The following is a 12,153-nucleotide window of genomic DNA, read 5'->3' on the forward strand; positions in this document are numbered from 1 at the left end:
CACTCCATATGCCCAACTGATCTTTTTAGTCAGACAACAGCACACGGACTCCTCATTAGCTACTGCAAATGCTAGAGAAGTTTACAATCCTCCCCACTACCTGCTTGACTCATTTCACATCCACGCTCATTGCATTTAATGGCGATTTCATTTTTTATAATGTAAAGTACTCGTATTGTAATAATTCAGTTATAAGTCGGCCAGTCAACGTGCACATTCCAATACAGAGTCCTGCGGAAAATAATGCCCAATGTTTTAACTATGGATGCAATTTAAACCGTGTTGAATTGTATAGTGTCATGGTGTTATTGACCGTCGTAAAAGAAGAAGAGCAGCTATGGAGGTTGTGTAGAAGGGCTTTTGGCATCGCACTATGCCAAAAGCACCATTAAAGTGATGTCAAGTGTGATTAACTGGCTAATAAGGCCAGTGAAATTCACTCTTAAAACAGTTGCACCCTTTGGGGTGTATATTTGTCCCACAACAATAATCGTCATCTGCCTTGCTTGCCCTTCCTTTCTTGGAAATGCTCTGCTCGCTTTCCTGTCGAGAATGCTACATCATGCTGATAACCCACATGCCATTCGTGACTTGCAAGTACCGGGCTCACACTGTTAAAGAAATGAAATGTGGGCAAGACGGATGGCGATTATCATTGTGGGACGAGATATGCCCCAAGGGGTGTAAACTTTTTTTAAGAGTGTTGTGTTATCTTACAAAATAAATAAACGCTAATGAAGCCCAACACATCTACTTTGAAAGTTTTAAGAAAAGCTGAGCCACTTGCCAATGACAATTCTAAAGGTGATTTTACTGTTCAAAGGAACATTGTAAAGGATCCAACGGCACCCCCAATTCATCTAAAACTTCAAAATAATTTCGAACACACATTCTTCACACGAAGTTCCGTCTTGATTCGCTGAGTTGTATTTGCACCACACAGGCTCAAAAAATGACAGTAACTGCTCGGTGCTTTAAAGATTACTGCCATTAGCGCGGCACCACAGTGCTTTCTTGAGTATCAAATACATACTCACTCGCAAGTTGCATGTTGTGAATGCACATGTAAACACGTTTCTGAAGACCAAGACATCTCTACATAAAATATGCCTACTAATGTTTTTAGTGACACTTTTCGAACTTTTGCCTGCTTAGTAACTTTATTTTATAATGTTACAATTAGCAGACAATCTTGGATTAATTGCAGCTATCGTCAAGCTGTCTAATATTGTTAAAAATGTCTGTGCAGCACGAACATTATGATGTTAAATAATTTAAAGAGACACTAAAGTGAACAAAGAGGCTCATAAAAGTATTCTTTCAAAGCTCTACTTTCATTTATTTCATGGTAAGCAGTCAATTACTCAAAAACATAAAAGCTAGTATACTTTTTTAATTTTCATGCTGAAAGCACATTGCCATACAACATTGCCATTCCCAACAAGAAGAAAGGGGTTAACCAAGGGGCCCAATTTTTATTAATCATGTCATGAGAACCCAACAAACAATGACACCAAGGAAAACGTAGGGGAAATTACTTGTACTTACTTAATGGATTAAAGAAATTGTAAATCAATTGCAATGAAAGTGGATGAAAAAACAACTTGCCGCAGGTGGGGAACGACCCCACGTCTTCGCATTACACGTGCGATGCTCCAACGAATTCAGCTACCGCGGCACTGTTTCCCCATCCACTTTCTTATTTGTGTGTTGCTAGTAAAACTAACCTTGGCAGCCAGTGCCACCACTGGCAATGGCTAAATGGTGGCGCTGGCTCTGGCATCTACTCTGGCTTATTAAGCCTCCTCTCACAGTAAGACTGGCTTTTTTTGGTATTGTAGAAGCAAAATTTACTAATACAACAATTTAATTTCCTCTTTGGTGTTCAAGGTCCTCAACTCCTAATAGCAGTAGTTTCCATTTATTCAAGTGGCATGCACATTATCCGCAAACATCAAATGTTTAGTCTTCACTTTGTTCTGTCCAAAACGTTTGCCATACGCTGCCTAACCTGCTAAAGCTGTGCTGTGTGCCCCTGCAATATTTCTTCGTAGTTGCTCATTCCAGATCATCACAGTTGTGACAATGACTGAAAGATATTGCCACATACAAGATCCTACCTGAATGACGACGAATAAAGTCAAACATCAGGCAATTCGTTTTTACATCAAAATATACGGCCATCAATAAAATGTGACAAATGAACCTCAAATATATTTTAATTACATGATCAAATCAATAGTGTCGCTTCATAAGTGAACCTGACAAACTGACATCACTGGCACAGAAATGATAACGAAATGTTCACAAATGAAGATGGGTTTTCAAATTGCCTACACCATGTTCCTTGTGAGAGCGAAGAGTCAAGGCAACAGAATCCTGCTGAGGCTGAATATCTTCACTGCCAAAGGAGACTGAAAAAGAAGCAACGAAGTACGTTTCAATTTCCACTCTACAAAAAAGGGGAGCCACTTTCCCAATCTTGAACCATCATGTGATAGCAATAGAAAGCACTATTTTTAAAAATGGAAAATGTAAACGAAATAGCGACGGCACAAGAAACATATTGGGTTCAAAAAAGAAAGTACGTGGTAGTAGCATTTGCAGGGTTGCTACATATGTGGCAGTAAATTTTGCATTTATACTGCTCTATAAAACGAACGATAACGGCAGCTTCGCTGCACATGGGAGCCATTCAAGCTCTGACCAATGTTGATTGGTTTAAATCTTAACCGATATCAATTCCCAGTTAGCCCCCGAGTGTTGTGTGCCTGCACGTACTATCAACCTGCAGAAGTGCATACATACCTGAAAACTGTACCTCTCTCGCGCACTTACTATGCAGCTAAAATGCATAGGTGTTGTTACTTCGCAGTTAATTGACAAGTAAAAGAAATTGCTCCCCCCCAAATACACACACACAACAGGTGCGCAAGTTCATATAATTCTGAACGCAAGGGGCTCCTTACCTGAGCAGTGACAATTCAGGCATTCCTGGATCATTTCCTTTTTTAAATCCTGAAACCGAGAAAAAATATATAAGTGTCATTAATTTGACCTAGCACGAAGGCGAAACGCTGCTACAAATCTGAGTGTGAAGTCAATGCAGGGTCTGCTATACCATTTCAACACAGCGAGCTCCTAAACGGGCCCATCGCAACGGCTTCACACAAGCGCTGTAACTAGAAAATCAAACAAGTGCGCAGAGACGGCTCACCCAAGTATAGCACTGTGGGTATGAATCCCCAGTGAAACACTTTCTTTGCGAGGAAGAGGACAACGGCCGCTTTTTGCTTGGATTCCGGGCTCATTTTCGATACGCTGTCCTTCCTTCGTGGGCTGACACGGTGCTGACTGCTGATGCCAAACACGTGCACTGCAGCGGTAGCGGAAACGCACCAGCCGAAACTGCGGCCACTGTGGCACAGCGGCGAGTCGTAATGGCACTGATCCAGGTCGAGCCAAGCCGAAGGGAAGTGTGCCTTTGTGCCAAATTCAAACACAGTGCGCTGTAATAATGCAGGTAATTTGGCATTTTTTCTAGTATATTACGATTATTTCGCACCAACTCTGTATTATGTTAAGTCAAATATATTGCTTTAGCGGTAGCGGTGGCTCGGCTAGTAAATTACTATGAGCGTCACAATTTGTGCCGCGTTGCACGCCTTGGAGCTTTTGGAGTTGCTTCCTTGATCGCGACCGTGACTTCATCATGTTCTTTATTCTATGATATGCTCCTGTGTCACAGACAAGGCGCAAACGTGGAGTCGAACCCAGAAACGTAATCAGTGCCCCCGTTTCAACATTGTTTAATTAAGCGCTGTTCACTTTTCTTATGGTCACGGCAAAGCAATGAGTGAAGAAACGCATGGAGATTTCGATGTTTAGCCTGAAGTCATGAGCGATACGAACTCCTCGTAGTTAATTTGGCCATCTCCATCCACATCAGCTTCCCGTATCATCGCATCAACTTCTTCGTTTGTAAGCTTCTCTCCAAGAGTCGTCATGACGTGACGGAGCTCTGCTGCCGCGATGAAGCCTTTCCCGTCTCTGTCGAAAACCTGCGGCAAAGAGGAGTCACTTGATGTTATGGGCGCAGTACAAGATAAGTTGTAAAAGCTTTAGTCCAGTGGCAATATACACATTAGCTAATTACAGTAGTCTACCTGCTCCCCGCCATCTTAACATTTAATCTTCTGCTGAGACTTCCGCGATGGGCTAAAAAAAAAATTGAATGCATGCTAACGCAAACGTTACGTAAGCTTCAGAGCTGTTTCAATCATATCGCGATAAGACACGCCAAACACGCGTGAGCCCGAGGTATATGCCTGGCGCACACCTCATTGCTTGCGCGGTACATGTTATACCCTGGTCACATGGAAGACTAGATCGGGATCGAATTTCTCGAGTGCGACTGGTTCCCTTCCGGAGCTTGTGAAAAAGAGCGAATCGCTTCGAAAAATTTGACCTCGAACAGGTTCGATCGAGGTCGAAATTATGTAACCGTGTGACACCGGTATCAAACGCTTATAATCATCGGAGACGTCTAAATAGGCTGAATGTATCGAATCATACTTTCGGTGCATGCGTACTATCAACTTTTATTTCGTTTCCTTGAACTCGGCCGCCTGCATACGTACGCGAGACACACACGTGCCCGCCTCAACCGGCGCTGTGCTCACCCTGAAGGCCTCCCGAATCTCTTCCTCGGTGTCCGTAGTGCGCGCCTTCTTGGACATCAGGGCTAGGAACTCCGGGAAGTCGACGGTGCCGTTTCCATCGACGTCCAGTTCCGCGATGATTTCACTTAGTTCGGCCTCGGTCGGGTTCTGGCCGAGGGAGCGCATCACGGTGCCCAGTTCCTTGGTGCTGATGGCACCGTCGCCATCCTTGTCGAAGAGCGCGAATGCCTCGCGGAGCTCCGCGACCGCATCCTCGGAGAGCTGCATGCCGGCTGGATCCGGGTGCCACTCAGCCGCTGCTCGTATATACGCGCTGCGTTTTCTGTGGCGGACGACTGCGCGAGTCGTTTGCCACTGCTGGTCAAAGCCACGGCAGGCTCTTCGGCTGCGCTACCCGCTGAGGCTGCCGGCGGTGCAGTGAAGGAGCCTGCTTGGGCGTCGGCTGACCCGAGGAGATCGTGGGCATGAAACGCGCGTCTCGAGACTCAAAGCACGCGGACAATAAGCGCCGTCTTCTTCTTTACCAATAATGATCGCTTACGCGGCAGAAAAGTTTGTGCGCAACACTTAGCTGCGAGCCAACGCTAACAACATTTCCTACTTTTATTTCAAAACACCAGAACATACATACATACATACATACATACGTACAGTCGCGGTCAAAAATACGCGGCCCACGGCTCCAGTCGGCGGAGCGGCCGCGAGCCGCACCGCGGCGCTCGCGTCGGCGCTGCGAGAGTTTGCGCTCTGACGACAGGTATCTCCCTCGCTCTCGGGCGGATACGTAACGGACGATACGTAACGGGCGGATACGTAACGGATACGGACGATACGTAGGGAGATACCTGTCGTCAGAGCGCAAACTCTCGCAGCGCCGACGCGAGCGCCGCGGTGCGGCTCGCGGCCGCTCCGCCGACTGGAGCCGTGGGCCGCGTATTTTTGACCGCGACTGTACGTACGTGGGAAATATTTCTACGCCAGTTTCCTCGAGTACTACGCGCGTGTATCCGCGAAACAATATTAACGCGAAAGCGTTAAGGGCCCCGTGTGGCAGAGGAAATGAAGAAAAACTGTTGTAAAGGGGGAATGAGGAAATGAGAGAGAGAAATAAAGAGGAAAGGCAGGGAGGTTAACCAGATAATGGGAACGGAACGTTATGCCCCAAGTCCGGGGCCCCACTGGCTTCAGCCGCCCGCCTGACGTGACCCACAAGTGCCAGTTGCATGTTCGAGTCAGAGCTGACGAGCTGTGCCTCCCACTGCTCCGTGCTATTTTCGAATTTGCTACCCAGGATAGCCTAAATTTCCAGGATTTTAAAGCGAAAGCTTTGCTAACCTCGTAAAGCCGAATTTCGCCGTCGCCGCGAATATCACCTTCATTTCACCGCAACTGCGCCACCGTAGCCTTGGCAACGCATCACGTGACTCGCCGCGCCTAGCTCCAGCGCCGCCGCGTGCGCTAGCCGCCACCGCCGCCGGCTTGGCGCATGCGCTCTGCGCAGCTGGGTCGCCGCCTGACCACGTGACTCGCCGCGCGCCTGGCGTGGCCTGGAAGAGGAGCGACGCCATGGAGGAAGTTTCCTTCCTCCGTCGCTCGCCTAGTCGTTTTATTTTGAGGCATGTAAATTCATAAAAATAAAAGCCTCACCGCTCGCCTAGTCAGTGCGAGCTTGGCCATGGATGAGAGCGGGGCTGGGCTGTCTTTAAACGTTGCGCGGGACCGAGAGGCTTCGAGCCGTCGTCGCCAAGCGGCGTCTGACCACCCCACGGATATCGCCCGGCGAACTGCTTCATTGAAGAGGGTCCGGAATGCAACAGGCGCCGCACCGTCGAGATCAATGTAGCGACCGCGTTCGCGCCCTGTCCGTTTGTGCTTCGACGCTACGCATCTTCGCGGCGTCTCTTTGCATGTGTATAGCGCTTGCGCTTTCCCTGTGGCAGAACAAGCGTCGCACCGTCGAACGATGTGTGTCTACCCAAGCCTAATCACTGTCATATCTAGCCACCGACCCAGGCACAGCCGTCATACCTTGCTTAACGATGATTGTATACTTAAGTATAATAATTACACCTAAATCAAACGTTAACCAAGTGAAACCAAGACTTAACCAGGCTAAACCAAGCTTTCGCTTTGCATATCTGGTGTTAGCTGAGCTAAGCAGCAGCGAATTTTTTTATCACAATCACATGAGATGTACAACGTTGGCGAGCCGCAGCATCACGGACAAGCGTTCCGATACAGCGATCGCATAAATTTTGCTTAATATGGGAAGACATCCCTTTGTATTTTACGGGGGTCTGTGGCGTCCACCCCGTTTAATGATTTGTTGAGGACGCCATATATTTGACGTGTGCCCCATGCACTTGTGAGCGAGAATGTCTTGAAGTCGTTAAATGAGGTTCGTTGTCGGGATGGGGATGCTCCGCTTGGTTCATTAGATCTGCCCTTTCGTTCCCTTCGAGTCCGGTGTGTCCAGGGCACCAGACCAGTCGGCGTTTTTGGGTCAATTCACGTCCCAGTAGTTTGTTGAGTGTCGTGGGTAGGCGGCCGTTCATATAGAGCCGGCACGCTTCCTGGCGGTCTGTGGCAATAATTGGTGGCTTTCCCCTGTGTTCCTGCTCTCTCAAAGCCAAAGCTATGGCAACGGACTCTGCTTTGGTGATTAAGGAGGCGTACGAAGAGGCGCTCGTGACCGTCTTCATATCTATCACTGTCGCTGCGCATTTCCTCCAGTTGTATCTGGCAGCGTCTACATACATGAGGTTAGTTTTGTCTTATTATTTGTTTCTTGAGCTACTTGACTCCTTATGCCCTTTTTTTCGGCATTATGGTCTCGATTCATGTTCTTGGGTAGTGGGACGACCGAGATCATACCGCAGATGTCTTGCAGTACTTCTACGAGTGCCTCATATAAGTGCTGCGGGCGTGGCGGGACTCCTATTCTGGTGAGAATTTACTTGTCCGACCGAGTTTGGCTCAGCCGGCTTCTCTGTGGTATGCGAGTACCGCCGCCTTTAGCTCGACGTATGTGTTGTGCACGCCGAGCCCTAAGAGTTTTTCGGTTGGTGTGTTTACGAGCAGTCCCAGTGCCACCTTGTATGTCCTTCTTATCGCAGAAAATCCGGTATCGGCGGAGTTGTCCGCGAGCGAAAATTTCCGTACATTTAGGTATATGTATATGCCACGCCTTGCTGTATGACACGCGGTATATGCGGGTTATATTGCTACACCATTCTATCACAAAAGTTTGACGTAAAGGTTCTGCGGAAACTCGCAAGGTGGAAAGAAGTAATAAAATGAAAATGCGTTTGGGTGGATGTCTCACTTTCCCTTTATTAATTGCTTTTCTCCGCCTTGCGGGTTTCCGCAGAACTTTTACGTCATAATATTGCCTTTGCTTCGAGATGTTGACAAATTCGACTTCGCCCTGCCATCTGCTAGCCGCCTGGTTAGCTCAGATGGTAAAGTGGCTGCCCCGGAAAGGCGGTGGTCCCGGATTCGCGTCCCGGACCAGGACGAATTTTTCAACTGGGAAGCTTTTCTTTGAGGAACCCGTATGGCTTTCCTTCGTAGAGTTTAGCTACGTTTGGGTGGATGTCTCATTTTCCATTTATCACAAAAGTTGCTCATACCTTGTGATACATTCTTCATAAAGTTATTTCTTAGGTATATGTATATGCCACGCCAAGCTTGCTGTATGACATGTGGTATATGCGGGTTATATTGCCACACCGTTCTATTACAAAAGTTGCTCATACCTTGTCTTACATTCTTGACAAAGTTATTCATCGGAATTTTGAGAATGACAGCTCACAAACAAATGTCATGAAACAAAACACCGACAGCGAATGCGTTTTGTGCAAAATCTTCTGAGACTTAAAAAAATAAAAGAAACCTGAAAATGGTTTAATTTTCTTGGCGCGGCTGTGCACTACCTTCAGGATAGGCCCACGCAACAGGCTGCGTTTCTACCAGAGAGCTCGCCGCCAGCGTTTCCCGGTAAACATCACGTCTGCATAAGCTGCAGTTACCGAGAAGCGTGAGAAGCAGTCGGGAATCTCTGAATGCTATCGCGTTCCACTCAGGCCCACTCACCAGGCCCCATGCAAATTTTGGTAATACGCTGGAAGTTGTTGCGTGTATGTACGGAGCGTTCTGCCGCAAACATTTTTCAAATTTGCTCATTTTAATAGAAATATTTCAATGCCGCGAACCCATGATTTCAGGAGGCGACCTCCACAAGCGAAATTCCTTCCCTGCGTTCTTCCATACCGGACCTTGAGGATGGCGTGACGCATACGTCACGGGCTCCGCCTTCACTTTTTTTTTCCTCCTCGCTTTTCTGCGACGCTGCGCACATCCGCTGATGGCGTCGCGTTCGAGCTGTTGTGTCTCATTTCGCGTAGCGCACGATTTTGCGCGCTGTGCACGAGGACACCTGATTAACGGTATAAGTCAGTGCTACACGAATACTGAGGCAGCCACAAGCGGATCACAGAGCATGATCCCGCGCTAGAACATGGTAGGAAATGACATAGTTTCGGTGTCTGCGCGCGCGACTGCATGACATCGGAACAAGCAGACGAAACGGAAGTACATCTGTCTTGCTGCGGTGCGAAGTAAAAAAATAAATAAAAAGAAACGTGCAGATATTCGGTTTGTGCGTTTTATTATTTCTCTAAGCTTTAATTCGTCTATTCAAGCAACATATTACACAAATAACAGATGTTGCCTTGAATAATTCTCGAAGTCGCGTGCCACAACGAGCGACGTCACAGCACAAACACGTGTGCGCAGGAGCACTAAGCACGTGTACGTCGTTCTTAGAGCGCAGCGGTAGCGAGAAGGGAAAACGGCGTTCGGTTTGAAATTTCAGGTCTTTCCGCGGCGCGTAGCGACGTAGTACTCTGCAGACACGATCGTTATCGCGCATTGTATGCTCCGCGCTTGTCAGCTCAAAATGGCCAGACCTGGTGAAAGGCCTTTTTAAAGGGCACCTCACCAGGTCTGGCCATTTCTGTATGTACCTCTCGGGGGCGAGCTCTCTAATGTACAGTTCATTTTAACTCCACATTCTAAAGTGCCATAAGTCATTAAGCTTTGCTAAGGGCACCCTCCTGGAAATTTTGATTTTTTTTTTTTCTGTAGTGAAGCGCCTTTTGGTTTCTTTGATGAATAATTGTTTGCCAATTCACCCCCAACCCCCTTTCACTGTCGGGCTGCTCCCCCTAGCGATGCCACTGCTATTACATTATGCGCTATTGCGAATTCGCTTTCGATGTTTTTCGCTTCACTATAGTTCCGCCATTCAAAGAAGGAAGGATTAACTGGTCAGTAGTCGAGATAACTAATAGACGATTAGAGTATTGGTGGAACAAAAGAAGGGACTGATAGAACCGGAGTCACTGCATGTGTAGGTGATGGTACAGTAAAGTGATAGAGGTTTCAAATACGAAAGTTAAGATCGAGATCAAATAGGCAAAAGGCTAGATAGCGATAGATGTAGCAAAACCTGATTAAATCAAGAGGGCTAGGGAATTGTTTGTCCCCGCCTCGTTTTAAAGGGGTTGCAAATAAACATCAGAGCCTCTTTCTTAAAGAAGGATTGTTGAACGCGAAGCTTTCCCCTAATGCAAACTGAATCAAAGTCCAAAGCCAACGACCGCGCAACGAACCTAAGAAATGCTGAGCGACCCGATACTATGCATATGTGATTTGATTGCTTGTTTATGATTGTACTTTTTTAACGTTGAAGCTGAATGGAGACATTTCGTTAAGTTGCATAGCCTTTATTTTAGTTCATGTAGCCATTGATTACACGCACACACACTTTCACGGGCGACTCTACACTTGCGTTCGCTGGCCTTACACTTGCCGTACACATTTCGAGCGTACCGGAATCTTGGAAAAACGCTAACATAATCCTAGTCCATAAGAAAGGGGACGCCAAAGACTTGAAAAATTATAGACCGATCAGTTTACTGTCCGTTGCCTACAAAGTATTTACTAAGGTAATTTCAAATAGAATCAGGAACACCTTAGACTTCCGTCAACCAAAGGACCAGGCAGGATTCCGTAAAGGCTACTCAACAATAGACCATATTCACACTATCAATCAGGTGATAGAAAAATGTGCGGAATATAACCAACCGTTATATATAGCTTTCATTGATTACGAGAAAGCGTTTGATTTAGTCGAAACCTCAGTCAGTAGTCATGCAGGCATTACGGAATCAGGGTGTAGACGAGCCGTATGTAAAAATACTGAAAGATATCTATAGCGGCTCCACAGCCACCGTAGTCCTCCATAAAGAAAGCAACAAAATCCCAATAAAGAAAGGAGTCAGGCAGGGAGATACGATCTCTCCGATGCTATTCACAGCGTGCTTACAGGAGGTATTCAGAGACCTGGATTGGGAAGAATTGGGGATAAGAGTTAATGGAGAATACCTTAGTAACTTGCGATTCGCTGATGATATTGCCTTGTTTAGTAACTCAGGAGACCAATTGCAATGCATGCTCACTGACGTGGAGAGGCAAAGCCGAAGGGTGGGTCTAAAAATTAATCTGCAGAAAACTAAAGTAATATTTAACAGTCTCGGAAGGGAACAGCAGTTTACAATAGGTAGTGAGGCACTGGAAGTGGTAAGGGAATACATATACTTAGGACAGGTAGTGACTGCGGATCCGGATCATGAGACTGAAATAATCAGAATAATAAGAATGGGCTGGGGTGCGTTTGGCAGGCATTCTCAGATCATGAACAGCAGGTTGCCATTATCCCTCAAGAGAAAAGTTTATAACAGCTGTGTCTTACCAGTACTCACGTACGGGGCAGAAACCTGGAGGCTTAAGAAAAGAGTTCTACTTAAATTGAGGACGACGCAACGAGCTATGGAAAGAAGAATGATTGGTATAACGTTAAGGGATAAGAAAAGAGCAGATTGGGTGAGGGAACAAACGCGAGTTAATGATATCTTAGTTGAAATCAAGAAAAATAAATGGGCATGGGCAAGACACGTAATGAGGAGGGAAGATAACCGATGGTCATTAAGAGTTACGGAATGGATTCCAAGGGAAGGAAAGCGTAGCAGAGGGCGGCAGAAAGTTAGGTGGGCGGATGAGACTAAGAAGTTTGCAGGGACAACATGGCCACAATTAGTACATGACCGGGGTAGTTGGAGAAGTATGGGAGAGGCCTTTGCCCTGCAGTGGGCATAACCAGGCTGATGATAATGATGCCTCTACTGCCGTGCGCTGCACCCGCGGCCTACCCATGGTGACGGCCGGGAATGCAATGCGTGACGCGCGTAGCAGATAAATACAGTTCGCCCATATGGGTCGTCTAGGTGGCACGGCGTTCAATCATCTTCCTTTACGGGCTTTCTCCAGATCCTAAGACGAGCCCGTGTCCAAGCGCACTTCCTGTCTCCGATAAGCAAAGAAGCTCAGTTAACTCGACAGGGGTGGC

At 46.8% G+C, this 12,153-nt stretch overlaps 1 protein-coding gene and 1 long non-coding RNA gene across 2 annotated transcripts; both read right to left on the minus strand.

Moving 5' to 3' along the window:
• Positions 1-2,201: 2,201 nt before the first annotated feature.
• Positions 2,202-3,211, minus strand: LOC129387706 (uncharacterized). Its single transcript, XR_008614887.2, has 3 exons — positions 3,122-3,211; positions 2,970-3,018; positions 2,202-2,414 (listed from the first exon to the last, which is right to left on the minus strand). It is a non-coding gene; the product is annotated as an uncharacterized lncRNA (long non-coding RNA).
• A 5-nt stretch (positions 3,212-3,216) lies between these two features.
• LOC126542287 (calmodulin-like) lies at positions 3,217-5,170 on the minus strand. The gene is made up of 2 exons (XM_050189300.3): positions 4,683-5,170; positions 3,217-4,061 (listed from the first exon to the last, which is right to left on the minus strand). Exons 1-2 carry the CDS (start codon positions 4,947-4,949, stop codon positions 3,885-3,887), a joined length of 444 nt encoding a protein of 147 aa, XP_050045257.1. The 5' UTR covers positions 4,950-5,170; the 3' UTR covers positions 3,217-3,884.
• Between the last annotated feature and the right edge of the window lie 6,983 nt (positions 5,171-12,153).

This window comes from Dermacentor andersoni, chromosome 2 (assembly GCF_023375885.2).
Source record: "Dermacentor andersoni chromosome 2, qqDerAnde1_hic_scaffold, whole genome shotgun sequence".
Taxonomy (NCBI): Eukaryota; Metazoa; Arthropoda; class Arachnida; order Ixodida; family Ixodidae; genus Dermacentor; species Dermacentor andersoni.